The sequence below is a fragment of the Eleutherodactylus coqui genome, chromosome 1 (assembly GCF_035609145.1).
Source record: "Eleutherodactylus coqui strain aEleCoq1 chromosome 1, aEleCoq1.hap1, whole genome shotgun sequence".
Classification (NCBI taxonomy): Eukaryota; Metazoa; Chordata; class Amphibia; order Anura; family Eleutherodactylidae; genus Eleutherodactylus; species Eleutherodactylus coqui.
This window is the reverse complement of record NC_089837.1, coordinates 3,125,290-3,141,260: the sequence shown is the minus strand read 5'-3', so window position 1 is coordinate 3,141,260 and position 15,971 is coordinate 3,125,290. Positions and strand designations below refer to the sequence as shown.

At 51.0% G+C, this 15,971-nt stretch overlaps 2 protein-coding genes across 2 annotated transcripts in view; both read left to right on the top strand.

Annotated features, from left to right (window-relative positions):
- LOC136617321 (uncharacterized) overlaps positions 1-15,971 on the top strand; it is a 177,770-nt gene that overhangs the window by 70,303 nt on the left and 91,496 nt on the right. The gene's annotated exons all lie outside the window — the stretch shown is intronic.
- Positions 1-15,971, top strand: part of LOC136617574 (gastrula zinc finger protein XlCGF57.1-like) — a 103,554-nt gene that overhangs the window by 73,195 nt on the left and 14,388 nt on the right. The window contains exon 2 of the mRNA XM_066594270.1: positions 15,376-15,467. Coding sequence (XP_066450367.1) covers positions 15,376-15,467 — 92 coding nt within the window. The remainder of the gene's footprint in view (positions 1-15,375; positions 15,468-15,971) is intronic.

The following is a 15,971-nucleotide window of genomic DNA, read 5'->3' as shown; positions in this document are numbered from 1 at the left end:
GGTCTTTTTGTAGGGAGTCCCTCAGAGCTAGGATCATTTGTTTTATGAATAGCTCTGATGCAGCTTGATCTGAGCAGCTCATATTCATTATTGGGTCTTCATTACTGCTTATTAGTGTGTCTGTTTCTGCATTTGGGGTGTTCTGTCCCTCACTTCTCTGGGAATATGCAGGGTTTATGTTATCAACGTCTGGTGAGTCCTGCTGTTGATTCTCTTGTAGCGCGGGAAACCTGTCTGTAGCAGGGGAGGCAGCCGCCATCATGTCTGTCCCTGCCTGCGCTCCTGCTCTCTTATCAGGGCTCGTCTTTCCCTGTGTGGGGCTTTTGCGGGGTCCCATGTGCAGGGGAGCTGGGGAAGAGCATTTACCTCTGTTGCTCTGTGCAGTGTCTCCCCGGTCTGTCGCTCCTGCTGTTCTCCGCTGCTCCCACGGCTCAGTCTCTCTCACCTCCTGTCCTCCTTCTCCTGCTCGGGTTGAGAAGTATGAGGTAAGCCGCTGCGGTCCCGTTTTAGGTCTCCTTTTTCGTTGCCACGCTTCCTTGTACCCTCCGGAGGGTTTTGGTGTGGGATATTCCTCTCTTTTTTGCTTTTTTGTTTGCTTTTATGGCCGTTTCTCTTGGAGCTCAGAGGAACACAGCCGCTCCGGTCTCCATCCAGGCCACGCCCCCTCGTGACTCTTGACTTTTGACTCCCTGTTTTTGAACCTGACGTTGCCTTTGCCTGACCCTCTTGTACCGCTTACCCTCTCGTTGCTGACCCGGATAGTCTGACTCTCCTTGCTGTTGTTTGTTCCAATGTCTGTCTGTTTGTTAGTCCCAGTGTTCCCCTTCCTTAGTGAGTGTAGGGACCGTCGCCCAGTTGTTGCCCTGGGGCTTAGCCCAGGGGGGCAAATAGGTAGGGACAGGGGTGGTGGGTATTCTCAGGAACTTCCAGTTTCCTGGACCCTGAGTGCTGACAGTAACCTCTTATCGGCTGACCTGGACTTGGTGCAATTGGTTTACCCAAATTCCTGTGAAGTAAGTCTACCACTTTTATATACCCTCTGGCCTTTAAGTAGCACAAGGGTATTTTCTTTTATCCCTCTGTGATTATCCTTGATTGCTTAGACCGAGGCCGTCTGACCCCGGATACTTGTCCTTGCTGCTCTCCCTGCGTATATACACCTGCCAGGATTATGTGCTTGTGAGGATTATTGAAGGCCCATGTGGACCATAGGTGGGAAGTTCTGTCATCTGATCGGCTCCATACCGGGTGAGTCCTCACACATTTATTATTTGATATCACACTACTATTTAGTCGGGCACCACTACCCATCATTCTGTATATTGTGCTCCTTGGAGCTTGGACACTTTTTACATATTTTTGGAATTTGTTTGGACCATTTAAGGCATAATATTCTGAGCTTCCACAATTAGGGTACAGATTTTCAGCCCAGCTCCTTTCTTTCTTAGCGGTGGAAAGGAGTTTGCGGATGACATCCACATGCATCGGTTCTGGTGCAGCTTCGGTCCTGAGCTGCGGACTCAACGCAGATCGACTGAAGGAGTAAAGGGCATTGGTGCCAAAACCCCACAGTCTCTCTTTTCATAGCTTGAAAAGACTCGGGTCAATTTGGATGCACAGCTGAATGAAGCCTTCCAGGTTATCGGGGGTCTTCAATCTGCCAAGTTCATTCTTTACCCACTTAGATAATCTCTGACAGAATTGGCTCTGTTGTGCAGCTAGATCACATGTGGTATCATTTGTCCAGCAATGAAATTCTGCCACGTCACCCTTGTCGTAGGTTATGTAACCTCCCTTCGGCCTTCGCACAGCATTTGGGATCATCAAAGACCCCTAGCGGTTGTGAAGGCATCTGTTAAAGATTCCTGTTGATCTCCATTCATGGTGAGGCCCAGGCAAGCGCCTCAGCAGTGAGGAGGTTCATGATAACCAATATCTTTTTCCTGTCATTAGTAAAGATGGTGGGCTGCATCTGAAAATAGATTTGCTCAGTGATGAAATAATAATATTTCTTTCTATAAGGCCATCTTATTCCGCAGCACTTTCATGCATGGGAGAACACAGACAGTACAACAATTACATGTGATGTACAATCAGTCTGAAACAAATGGGGTGGGAGTGATACAGGAGGTACAAGAGGGGGGAGGGATGAGGCATGAGGGGAGCACAGACGGTATGGGAATGACATGTGGAAATCAGTTATTAGGAAGCACACGGGGTGGGGCGGTAAGGAGATGCAGGGGTAGAGGTTGTATGCAATAGGCAGGGTGGAAGGTGTGGGGAGCCATAGGAAGGGGCAGAGGGACTAGGTCAGGAGATTTGGTATGCTGCCCTGTAGAGGTACGTTTTTAAGGCAAGTCTCAAATTTCGTGCATCGGGAATTGTCCGGATGCCTTGGGGTAGAGCATTCCAGAGGATGGGTGCTGCTCTGGTGAAGTCCTGTAGGCGAATATGTGAGGTTCATATTAGAGGGGTGTTTAGTCTGAGTGTAATAGCGAATCAGAGTGTGCGGGCTGGGTGGTGTACTGACAGGAGGGAGGCGATGTATGGTGGTGCGGTGCCATGGAGAACTTTGTGGGTAAGGAGTTTAAATTTAGTTCTGGAGTGGATGGGCAGCCAATGCAGTGACTGCCATCGTGCAGAGGTGTCTGAGTAACGGCTGATGGAAAAATTAGCTTAGCTGCCGCATTTAGTATGGATTGGAGTGGAGTGAGTCTGGTGCGGGGAGGCTGATGAGTAGAGAGTTTCGGTAGTCAAATCGGGAGTGGATGAGGGCAACCACGAGTGTCTTTAGCGTGTCCGTGGTGAGAAACAGACGTATTTTAGCAGAATCTCTGAGGGGAATGTGGCATGTTTGAGCCAGAGATTGGATATGGGGGGGGGGAAGAGGTCAGAGCCCAGTGTGACCCCAAGTCAGAGGGCGTGCTGTCTGGGGGTTATGGTGGTGGCAGACACTGTAATGAAGATGCTGGGGGGAGGTCTTCTGGAAGGTGAAAAGACGAGAAGGTCAGTTTTAGAGAGGTTAAGTTTGAGGTAAAGGGAGGACATAGTATTAGAGACAGCAGACAGACAGTCGGTGATATTTTGGAGGAATGGTCCAGAGATGTCATGAGAGGAGGTGTATAGTTGGGTGTCGTCAGTGTAAAGATGGTATTGGAGGCTGAATTTGCAAATGGTATGTCCAATTGGGGCAGTATAGATAGAGAAGATAAGGGGACCAAAGACCAAGCCCTGGGGGACCCCGGCAGCAAGGAGTAACGGAGATAGAACCAGCAAAGGGGACACTGAAAGAGCAGTCAGAGAGGTAGGAGGAGAACCAGGAGCAAGCAGTGTCTTTTAGGCCAATAGAGTGAAGCATAGTGAGAAGGAGGTCATGGTCGACAGTGTCAAATGCAGCAGACAGGTCAAGGAGGATTAGTAGGGAGTAGTCGAAAACATCAATCACCACCTTTAACACCAAAGGACTAAATTCACCAAACAAAAGGCATCACATGATCTGGCTGCTAAAAAAAAAGCAAAACTAAAGTAGCATTCCTCCAAGAAACCCATTTCAAAAGCAACAAAATTTCAGCCCTTCCGAGAAACTATTTCACACAGTGGTTCCACAGCTGTAACCCAACCTCAGCATCCAAAGGAGTATCAATAGCCATTCATAAAGAGCTCCCTTTTCAAAGTAATAACCAACTAACGGATACGGAAGGACGCTATATTTTTGTAAAGGGGACCATTAATGGCTCTCATTACACTTTGGCAAACATCTACGTACCAAACACCAACCAAACTAAGTGGATAACAGATACGTTACTCACACTAAAATCTTTCGCAGTAGGACACATAATCCTGGGCGGAGATTTTAATATCACACTTAATCCCCTCCAAGACTCCTCTAGGGGCAGGTCCCAGGTCTCGCAGAGAGCTTTAAAAAGAGTACATCTGGCTTTGCAGGAGTTGAGCTTGATCGACACTTGGCGACATATACGTCCACAGAAAAAGATTTCACATTCTATTCACAAGTCCACGACTCATATCAAAGACTTGACTATATTTTTCTCCCTGTAGGATTGTTGAAAGCTATTCAGCACTCACACATAGACAACATCACAATTTCTGATCACGCGCCAATGCACACCAACATAAACCTCCTTTCAAACAACCCAGGGGAATGGAGGTGGCACCTAAATGAAGCGATCCTAAGAGAGGAAGAGTACAAACAAGAGATAGTCAGGAATCTAACTGAATTCTTTGAAATAAACTCTAAAGATAACACAAATACACCCATGATATGGGAAACACATAAAGCTTATGTAAGGGGCCTCTTCATATCCCTGGGCTCAAAACTCAAGAAACAAAAACAAAAAAAAATAGACAACATACTAGCACAAATTAATAGCCTAGAGCAAAAAAAGGAAACTCTCAGTAGTGAAAAAAAGCACAAAATGAAATCAACTCTCTAAGAGACCAACTAAAGGCACTACTCGACAAAAAATTTACTAAAGCCACTACTAACTACAGACAAAAGATTTATGCCCACAGAGACAAAGGTGGCAAACTGATGACAGCCCTCATAAAAAAGGCTGGAGAAAAGACCCACATCAAAGAGATTAAAAAAGCCACAGGAAAAATTACCACCTCCTCCCAAGGCATTGCAGCAGAATTTCATTCTTATTACTCTAACCTATACAACCTAGATGAGGAGCTTACTCAATCTGACCGAGAAGGGAAATACAAAAACATGGAGGCATTCTTAGAAAACCTCATACTCCCCACAATCGACCCAGATGAGGCTTCAAACCTCCTCGCTCCAGTGAGTAATGAGGAACTAGCGGAGATCATAAATAGCTTCCCCAACAGCAAGAGCCCAGGACCCGATGGTCTCATGACTAGTTACTACAAAATATTGCTACACACAATAGAACCCCACCTTAGAACGTCTTTAAATGCAGTCATGAAAGGAGACCCCTTTCCCAAACAATCACAAGAAGCACACATCTCCCTAATACACAAGGAGGGCAAAGACCCATCCCAATGTATCAACTACAGACCAATCTCTCTACTAAATGTAGACTTAAAAATTTGGGCCAAACTAATTGCCAACCGCCTAAGTGGAATTATTCCCAAATTAATCTCAGACGAACAGACAGGGTTTGTTAAGGGTAGAGAAGGCAAAGACAACGCCGCAGTGCTCCTCCACTCTATACAACACGCTAAAAGGAAGACTATTCCACTCATATTCTTAGGAATAGATGCTGAAAAAGCATTTGACCGAGTCGACTGGAAGTTCATGAGAGCAGTCCTTCACAAATTCAAATTCCCTATACAACTTATAGATGCCATCTTCTCCCTATATGCAATGCCATATGCAAGAATAAAAGTAAATGACATACTATCCCAACCCTTCAATATAACTAATGGCACTCGCCAAGGCTGCCCACTATCCCCCACACTTTTCATCTTCACACTAGAAACTCTTCTTCAGGCAGTCAGACAAACCCAGGGATCAAAGGTTTAGAAATCGGAGACAAACGTATATAATCTGCCGCATTCGCAGACAATGTGCTGTTTCTCATCACGAACCTCACACAAGGCCTCAACAACCTGAACCAACTCCTGGACCTCTACGGTAGATTCTCTAATCTTAAAGTAAATAAAAATAAATCCGTCATACTAAATATCTCCTTACCATCACACAGAGTAGCGGAAGTAACGAAATCCTCCCCTTACTCCTGGGCAGACCAATACATCGACTATTTAGGCATTAAGATCACAAATAACCTAACAAAACTCTATGAGAGCAACCTGGGACCCCTGCTAACAGAAATAACTTCTCTCCTGTCCTCATATAATCTTCCTATAATCTCTTGGTTCGAGAGGAAAAACTTAATTAAAACATACATTCTACCCAAGATCCTCTATAAATTGCAAATGCTCCCAATTCATATCCCCAAATCATTCTTCAAGAAAATTAGCGCCTCACTCTCATGTTTCTTCTGGAAGTATAAACGCCCAAGATTAGCTTACACATTGATGACTAAAAGGAGACATTATGGAGGAGTGGGTCTCCCGGATGTACATGAATACTACAAGGCAATCAACCTTAATAGATGGCTTGAACTAATGTTCCCACTACAAAACCACAAATTGAGGAAGATTGTACAAACAATTTATGGGAGTAACTTCCAAAGAGACATGTGGTTCCCTAGACCCAAAACTTACCGGGCCAAAGAGTTCAACATCCTGCTGAGGGGCATCTGCGAGACCTGGGACTCCCTTTCCTATGAACTAGCACCCCCCCTCCCCCCAGGACACCCCTAAGCTTGCTGCCATATACCATAAAGGAACCCAAGATCGGGATTCCAGAGAATCTCTGGAACATTTTTGAGGGGTTAACAATCCACGACCAACAATCTAATATCCACAAAGAACCTGACTCCATAATAAACATATTAATACCACAAAAGAAATGACAAGACTTACATATAGCGCACATAGTAAACGCTTTCTCAAACTTTAAACTGGTACACCCTTCCTCAAGACCATCAACAGACTTTGAAAAACTAATGAACACTTAAAATAAGCAACACAGGAAAATCTCATCCCTAACCAAAAACTACCCGACACCCAGAAACCTGGTTAAGCCAACCTATATCTCATCTTGGGAAAAGGAGCTAGACACAAGAATCTCAGACGCTGAGCTTAAAATAATATTCAAATCATCCTATAGGGTTTCCCAATGTGTTCGCCTGCAGGAAAACCATTACAAACTCGTATCTAGATGGTACAAAACCCCCGAATGGCTCTTTAATTATAAACTCTCAGACACAGATAGTTGCTGGCGATGCCAAGAGGATACGGGCTCATTTGGTGGAACTGCAAGAAAATCAAACCTTTTGGTCGGAAATTGGAAAAGCAATCACAGCAATCCTTAAAAAAACATTCCATCTCACCCCGGATGCAATAATCCTAAGCAGGCCGAACAAATCATTCAACCCATTAAAAGACAAACTAATCTCCTTCATGATAGCAGCAGCAAAAGCATTAATACTAGAGATGAGCGAGCGTACTCGGATAAGCACTACTCGCTCGAGTAATGTGCTTTATCCGAGTATCGCTGTGCTCGTCCCTGAAGATTCGGGTGCCGCTGCGGCTGACAGGTGAGTCGCAGCGGGGAGCAGGGGAGAGCGGGCGGGAGAGAGGGAGAGAAAGATCTTACCTCCGTTCCTCCCCGCTCTCCCCTGCAGCTCCCCGCTCCGTGCCGGCACGGGACGAGCACAGCGATACTCGGATAAAGCTAATTACTCGAGCGAGTAGTGCTTTTCCGAGTACGCTCGCTCATCTCTAATTAATACCCCTCCACTGGGGGAGCCCATCACCTCCATCCATAAAGATGTGGAAAACAAAGATGGACCAAATTCACCAATTCGAAGAGATCCTTAGCTGGTCGAACTCAGCATATACCTCATTCCTGGAGATTTGGTCCCCCTAGATAAGCTGTCAGGCCAATCCCACAACAGACCCCAGACCACACCAAGGAGATGATCCTGCCATGGGGGGAGCAAGCCATTAGTTAACTTCTAGTCAACAGATCCACCAGCACTCTCACATACATTACCTGTTGCCACACACACATCTGGAGTGGCAATGGGGAACAAAACAAAGGAGAGCCTAATCTACCCTAATTAGCAAACCAGAAAAGACATTTGAAGACCTAGATCTAGACAATAGATATAATATTATCCTTAATGAATAACTACAAAACACCTTGGTGACTTAAAAGGCTCACCCCACACCCCACACCTTCCCACCCCTTCACTCTACACATCTTATTCATATTTCTACATCCTGTCCTCCTCCCCGTCACACACCACATCCACACATCAGGGTGATCTTAGGCAAACCTTTCAAGTTATGAACAGGAGGGTCCCCTGTTCTGCCCTGCCGTGTTCCTTTGGCTTCCCCGGGTCTGACAAGTCTCTCTCTAGTGGCTGCCCCTCTGTTCTCCCCCGGCAGAGGGTCAGAGACACACCTATCCTATCTAGAGCAGCTCTGCTTGGGCAAGACTTTATACAAATTTTGAGAAAGTGAACAAGAGAACCCCGATAATGGGGCACCTGTAAAAGTGCTGAGCTAAGAGAGAACATAGGCACGGCTGACAGGCGATCAAGACTTCCACAAGGAAGCACATAGGTACCCTCCAACGTTTCCCACCCTACTCCCCCCCTCCCCACCCTTATACTCTATCTCCCTGGTTACTACTATGTTAACTAATAAGGTTTTACAATGCTTAAAGTACATGGCTTGTGTACAGGGGGGGGGGGGGGGGGGGTCATCACCCCCGTCCCCCCCAAACCAGAAAATAAAGCCTCTAAGCATCTGTGCCTGGATCAGGTGGGCGAGGGGGGAACACCTATTGGGCTAATCCATTATATACCATCAGACCTGTATCAAAGTTTGTTATTTAAACAACCTGTGTAAACTGCACATTATAAGCTGTTACCTGCTTTATTATATGGTTACTGCATTTGTTAAAGACTAAATTTAATAAAAAGGGAATTGCTAAAAAAAAAAAAAGAAGAGAGTAGTCGCCTCTCGATTTTGCCATCATCAGGTCATTTGATACTTTTGTGAGGAAGCTTTGGTCGAGTGAAGGGGGCGGTAACCAGGGTGGAGAGGGTTGAGGAGTGAATTGTCAGAGAGAAAGCATGTGAGGTGGGAGTAGACCAGGCGTTCTAGTAATTTGGACATGAAGGGGAGGTTGGAGACGAGTCGGTAGTTGGCTGCATCGGTCGGGTCAAGAATTGTTGTTTTTTTAAGTAGAGGCAATATGATGGGGGGTTGAAAGAGGAGAAGGGCCAGAGGTTAGGGAGAGGTTGCAGATGGTGGTGAAGTGAGTAATGAGAGCTGGGGAAAGGGAGCGGAGGAGGTGAGAGGGGAGAGGGTCGCTAGCGCAGGTGGTGGTGCGAGCAGCAGAAAGCAGTCTGGAGACTTCTTCCTCTGTCATAGCTTCTAACATAGAATAATAATAAACTTTATTTGTATAGCGCCAACATATCCCGCAGCGCTTACATAGACGGGGGGGATACAGAAACACAAAAGTACAAACATTACAGAACCACGGTTACATAGTAATCAGCTGATGGAAACAATAGGGGTGCGGGTCCTGCTTCAACGAGCTTACATACTACAAGTAATGGGGGGGATACAGAAGGTAAAGGGGCTGGAGATGGGCACGGTATGGGGAGGTGGAGATGTGCACGGTACGGCGGGGTGATGTTCACGGAATGGCAGGGTGGAGATGTGCACGGTATGGGGAGGTGGAGATGTGCACGGTGTGGCGAGGTGGAGATGTGCGCGGTACGGCGGGGTGATGTTCACGGAATGGCAGGGTGGAGATGTGCGCGGTACGGCGGGGTGATGTTCACGGAATGGCAGGGTGGAGATGTGCCCGGTATGGCGAGGTGGAGATGTGCCCGGTATGGTGAGGTGGAGGTGTGCCCGGTATGGTGAGGTGGAGGTGTGCCCGGTATGGCGAGGTGGAGGTGTGCCCGGTATGGCGAGGTGGAGGTGTGCACGGTACGGCGGGGTGGAGGTGTGCACGGTACGGCGGGGTGGAGGTGTGCACGGTACGGCGAGGTGGAGGTGTGCACGGTACGGCGAGGTGGAGATGTGCGCAGTATTGCGGAGTGGAGAGTGAGTGATGTTATACTCATAGACAATGGTCAGACATTCAGCCATGTGACGGCAGAAACAGTGTGACTGCAGGAGCGGTTTAGGATGGCTAGCAGGGATTGCAGTCAGTAGGTCAGGGAGCATGTTATCAGGCGGAGTACAGAGGGGTTTGTTAAGGGAATGCGGTATGCCTCCCTGAAGAGGGGCGTTTTTAGAGCACCCCTGAAGTTCTGCGAGTCCTGGATTGCCCGGGTAGCCTTTGGTAGAGCGTTCCAGAGGACCGGTGCTGCTCCGGAGAAGTCTTGGGGGCGGGAGTGAGAAAGTGAGTGAGTGATGAATGCGGTGCTGAGGAAACTGGGATCGGGGCTAGACCTGCAGTTTTTGAAGATTTCTTTTTGGATGTTGCTGATTTTCTCTTTGAAATAGGCAGCTAGTTCTCCAGGTCCGTCGCAGGGCCTGTTCTTTGGGGCTGAGGAGGGAGTAAACGGTGTCGATGAGTTCTTTGGGGTTGTGGGATAGTGAGGAGACCAGGAAGGTGAAATAAACTTGTTTGGCATGGTGGAGGGCGAGGTTATAAGTTTCAGGCATGAATTTGAAGTCTGCGGGCAGCTTTGATTTTTTTCCACAGGCGCTCGGCACATCTTGAGCACCGCCGGCTGAAGCGCATTTGGGATGTAAGACAAGGTTGCCGTGGTCTGCATCGGACGACTCAGGTAATGAGGGGCGCCACTTCATCCAAGGTCAAGAGTAGAAGGGGAGAGTTAGTAAAGTGGGAGGCAGAGCAGAGGAGGCACCGAGCCACGATGACCCCAGTCCAGCAGGACCAACGAGGGGGCACTGAGCTCCAACCATTACTGAAGCAGTTGTGCTCCAGGGAAGGGGTGACAACACAGGAGGCCCAAAAACTTTATCAGACCAAGCCCTGCTCTCCTCCACAGTAAGGAGTGAAGCCAGCAGATAGCGAGAACATCGAAGAACCACACAGCCTCCTACCACACCGAGATACACCGACTCTATATATACTATCATGTGATCAGGGGGCGGAGACCATCCAACAACCACCACACAGCCTCCTCCCACACCGAGATACACCGGCTCTATATATACTGCCAGAGCTGCAGGACCTGGGGTGACATCACCACCATGTGATCAGGGGGCGGAGCTCCACTATGCATCCTGGTCACATGCCTATGATGTCATCAAAGGTCCTCAAGACCATCATCTACTGTATACAGAGAGGGTCCAAGTGTGCTGTTCTCTCTTTTGTCAGCTGGTATCAGAGGATATATATATATATATATATATATATATATATATATATATATATATATATATATACACAGCAGTACGGTGAGTTGACATCAGGTGTTGTTTTCTGTTATCAGCCGGTAGGAGAGGATATATTTATATCCAGCAGTACAGTAAGCTGACATCATGGTTGTTCTCTCTGTTATCAGCCGGTATCAGAGGATATATATATAAAGATGACATCAGGAAGTGAGAGAATTACATTCCGTACGAAAAATTTCGACGCTAATTCTTTTGCGCTAGAATTGAATAATGGAGTTGGGACCCATTAGCTTTTCCTATTTATGACATAATCAATGCTTGTGCCAAATTTCACGTTTCTGCGACATCGGGAAGTTGGAGAACTTTTGGCGAGTGAGTCAGTGAGTCAGTTAGTGAGTCAGTGAGGGCTTTCGTCTATATATATATATATATATATATATATATATATATATATATGTGTATGTATATTAGTACAGTAAGCTGACATCGGGGTTGTTCTCTCTGTTATCAGCCAGTATCATAGGATATATATATATATATATATATATATATACAGCAGTACAGTAAGCTGACATGGGGGGTTGTGCTCTCTGTTATCCACCGGTACCCTGTGACCTCTCTCTCCTCAGGCCCCGATGGACGGCACGGAGATGAGTGGAAGGATATTAGCCGTCACCTGGGAGATCATCTACCTGCTGACCGGAGAGGTGAACTTCCCTCCATTCCTCCCATCTGTCTTGTATTTGTGCCATCCCTGAGCGTCTCCCTCCATCCACAGGAGTACACAGCAGTGAAGAAGACAGCGACTCCCATCATCCATCCTCACTCCCTGATCCAGAAGCTTCTAGAACTCACCAACAAGATGACGGAGCTGCTGACAGGAGAGGTGACTGCGGGGAATGTGGGGGGACATTCTAGCGGGGGGCTCTGGCTGATGACTGGATATTGTGTTGTCAGGTTCCTATAAGGTGTCAGGATGTGGCCGTCTATTTCTCCATGGAGGAGTGGGAGTTTGTAGAGGGCCGGCGGGATGTGTACGCGGCCGCCATGCTGGAGGCGGGGCCACCAGGTAAGACGAGTGGGAGTATGTGGAGGGATGTGTACGCGGCCGCCATGCTGGAGGCGGGGTCACCAGGTAAGAGGAGTGGGAGTATGTAGAGGGATGTGTACGCGGCCGCCATGCTGGAGGCGGGGTCACCAGGTAAGAGGAGCGGGAGTATGTAGAGGGATGTGTATGGGGCCGCCATGCTGGAGGCGGGGTCACCAGGTAAGAGGAGTGGGAGTATGTAGAGGGCCGGCGGGATGTGTACGGGGCCGCCATGCTGGAGGCGGGGTCACCAGGTAAGAGGAGTGGGAGTATGTAGAGGGCCGGCGGGATGTGTACGGGGCCGCCATGCTGGAGGCGGGGCCACCAGGTAAGAGGAGTGGGAGGATGTAGAGGGCCGGCGGGATGTGTATGGGGCCGCCATGCTGGAGGCGGGGTCACCAGGTAAGAGGAGTGGGAGCGTGTAGAGGGATGTGTACGGGGCCGCCATGCTGGAGGCGGGGCCACCAGGTAAGAGGAGTGGGAGGATGTATAGGGGGACGGCGGGATGTGTACGCGGCCGCCATGCCTGAGGCGGGGTCACCAGGTAAGAGGAGTGGGAGTATGTAGAGGGCCGGCGGGATGTGTACGCGGCCGCCATGCTGGAGGCGGGGTCACCAGGTAAGAGGGGTGGGAGGATGTAGAGGGATGTGTACGGGGCCGCCATGCTGGAGGCGGGGTCACCAGGTAAGAGGGGTGGGAGTATGTAGAGGGATGTGTACGGGGCCGCCATGCTGGAGGCGGGGTCACCAGGTAAGAGGAGTGGGAGTATGTAGAGGGCCGGCGGGATGTGTACGCGGCCGCCATGCTGGAGGCGGGGTCACCAGGTAAGAGGGGTGGGAGGATGTAGAAGGCCGGCGGGATGTGTACGGGGCCGCCATGCTGGAGACGGGGTCACCAGGTAAGAGGAGTGGGAGGATGTAGAGGGCCGGCGGGATGTGTACGCGGCCGCCATGATGGAGGCGGGGTCACCAGGTAAGAGGAGTGGGAGTATGTAGAGGGCCGGCGGGATGTGTACGGGGCCGCCATGCTGGAGGCGGGGTCACCAGGTAAGAGGAGTGGGAGTATGTAGAGGGCCGGCGGGATGTGTACGGGGCCGCCATGCTGGAGGCGGGGTCACCAGGTAAGAGGTGTGGGAGTATGTAGAGGGCCGGCGGGATGTGTACGCGGCCGCCATGCTGGAGGCGGGGTCACCAGATAAGAGGAGTGGGAGGATGTAGAGGAATGTGTACGCGGCCGCCATGCTGGAGGCGGGGTCACCAGGTAAGAGGAGTGGGAGGATGTAGAGGGATGTGTACGCGGCCGCCATGCTGGAGGCGGGGCCACCAGGTAAGAGGAGTGGGCGTATGTAGAGGGCCGGCGGGATGTGTACGCGGCCGCCATGCTGGAGGCGGGGTCACCAGGTAAGAGGAGTGGGAGTATGTAGAGGGCCGGCGGGATGTGTACGGGGCCGCCATGCTGGAGGCGGGGTCACCAGGTAAGAGGAGTGGGAGTATGTAGAGGGATGTGTACGGGGCCGCCATGCTGGAGGCGGGGTCACCAGGTAAGAGGAGTGGGAGTATGTAGAGGGATGTGTACGCGGCCGCCATGCTGGAGGCGGGGTCACCAGGTAAGAGGAGTGGGAGGATGTAGAGGGATGTGTACGGGGCCGCCATGCTGGTGGCGGGGTCACCAGGTAAGAGGAGTGGGAGGATGTAGAGGGATGTGTACGGGGCCGCCATGCTGGAGGCGGGGTCACCAGGTAAGAAGAGTGGGAGGATGTAGAGGGATATGTACGGGGCCGCCATGCTGGCGGCGGGGTCACCAGGTAAGAGGAGTGGGAGGATGTAGAGGGCCGGCGGGATGTGTACAGGGCCGCCATGCTGGAGGCGGGGTCACCAGGTAAGAGGAGTGGGAGTATGTAGAGGGATGTGTACGGGGCCGCCATGATGGAGGCGGGGTCACCAGGTAAGAGGAGTGGGAGGATGTAGAGGGCCGGCGGGATGTGTACGCGGCCGCCATGCTGGAGGCGGGGTCACCAGGTAAGAGGAGTGGGAGTATGTAGAGGGATGTGTACGCGGTCGCCATGCTGGAGGCGGGGTCACCAGGTAAGAGGAGTGGGAGGATGTAGAGGGATGTGTACGGGGCCGCCATGATGGAGGCGGGGTCACCAGGTAAGGGGAGTGGGAGTATGTAGAGGGCCGGCGGGATGTGTACGGGGCCGCCATGCTGGAGGCGGGGTCACCAGGTAAGAGGGGTGGGAGGATGTAGAGGAATGTGTACGGGGCCGCCATGCTGGAGGCGGGGTCACCAGGTAAGAGGAGTGGGAGTATGTAGAGGGCCGGCGGGATGTGTACGCGGCCGCCATGCTGGAGGCGGGGTCACCAGGTAAGAGGAGTGGGAGTATGTAGAGGGCCGGCGGGATGTGTGCACGGCCGCCATGCTGGAGGCGGGGTCACCAGGTAAGAGGAGTGGGAGTATGTAGAGGGCCGGCGGGATGTGTACGCGGCCGCCATGCTGGAGGCGGGGTCACCAGGTAAGAGGAGTGGGAGTATGTAGAGGGATGTGTAAGGGGCCGCCATGCTGGAGGCGGGGTCACCAGGTAAGAGGACTGGGAGTATGTAGAGGGATGTGTACGCGGCCGCCATGCTGGAGGCGGGGTCACCAGGTAAGAGGAGTGGGGGGATGTAGAGGGATGTGTACGCGACCGCCATGCTGGAGGCGGGGTCACCAGGTAAGAGGAGTGGGGGGATGTAGAGGGATGTGTACGCGGCCGCCATGCTGGAGGCGGGGTCACCAGGTAAGAGGAGTGGGGGGATGTAGAGGGATGTGTACGCGGCCGCCATGCTGGAGGCGGGGTCACCAGGTAAGAGGAGTGGGTGTATGTAGAGGGCCGGCGGGATGTGTATGCGGCCGCCATGCTGGAGATGGGGTCACCAGGTAAGAGGAGTGGGAGTATGTAGAGGGATGTGTACGCGGCCGCCATGCTGGAGGCGGGGTCACCAGGTAAGAGGAGTGGGAGGATGTAGAGGGATTTGTACGCGGCTGCCATGCTGGAGGCGGGGCCACCAGGTAAGAGGAGTGGGAGTATGTAGAGGGTCGGCGGGATGTGTACACAGCCGCCATGCTGGAGGCGGGGTCACCAGGTAAGAGGAGTGGGAGGATGTAGAGGGATGTGTACGCGGCCGCCAACCTGGAGGCGGGGTCACCAGGTAAGAGGAGTGGGAGTATGTAGAGGGCTGGTGGAATGTGTACAAGGCCGCCATGCTAGAGAGGCTTCTGCCCGCGGGGTCACCAGGTAAGAGGTGACAGGTATGAGGTCACCTACATTCTCCCATCACTGTGTGTCTCCACAGATGGAGTCGGGAGGAGAAACCCCCCAGAGAGATCTACCTGTACTCCGTATACCCAGGAGCGTCCAGAGGAAGATGTCCCTGAGAACTGGCAGGTAGATGGCGCTGAGCCCTTTAGTGCATCTACAGAGGGGGTGGAGCGCTGTGATCCTGCAGTTTATAGGGGTTGGAGCTCTCAGTTCCTGCTCTATATAGGGGGTGGAGCTCTCAGTTCCTGCTCTATATAGGGGGTGGAGCTCTCAGTTCCTGCTCTATATAGGGGGTGGAGCTCTCAGTTCCTGCTCTATATAGGGGGTGGAGCTCTCAGTTCCTGCTCTATATAGGGGGTAGAGCTCCCTGTTCTTGCTCTATATAGGGAGTGAAGCTCTTTGGTTCTGCTCTATATAGGGGGTGGAGCTATGGTCCTGCTCCATATAGGGGGTGGAGCTTCCTGATCCTGCTCTTTATAGGGGGTGGAGCTCTCTGAGCCTGCTCTATATAGCGGGTGGAAATATCTGTTCCTGCTATATATATGGGGTGAAGCTCTCTGGTCCTGCTCTATAGAGGGGGTGAAGCTATGGTCCTGACCCATATAGGGGTTGGATCTCTCTGATCCTGCT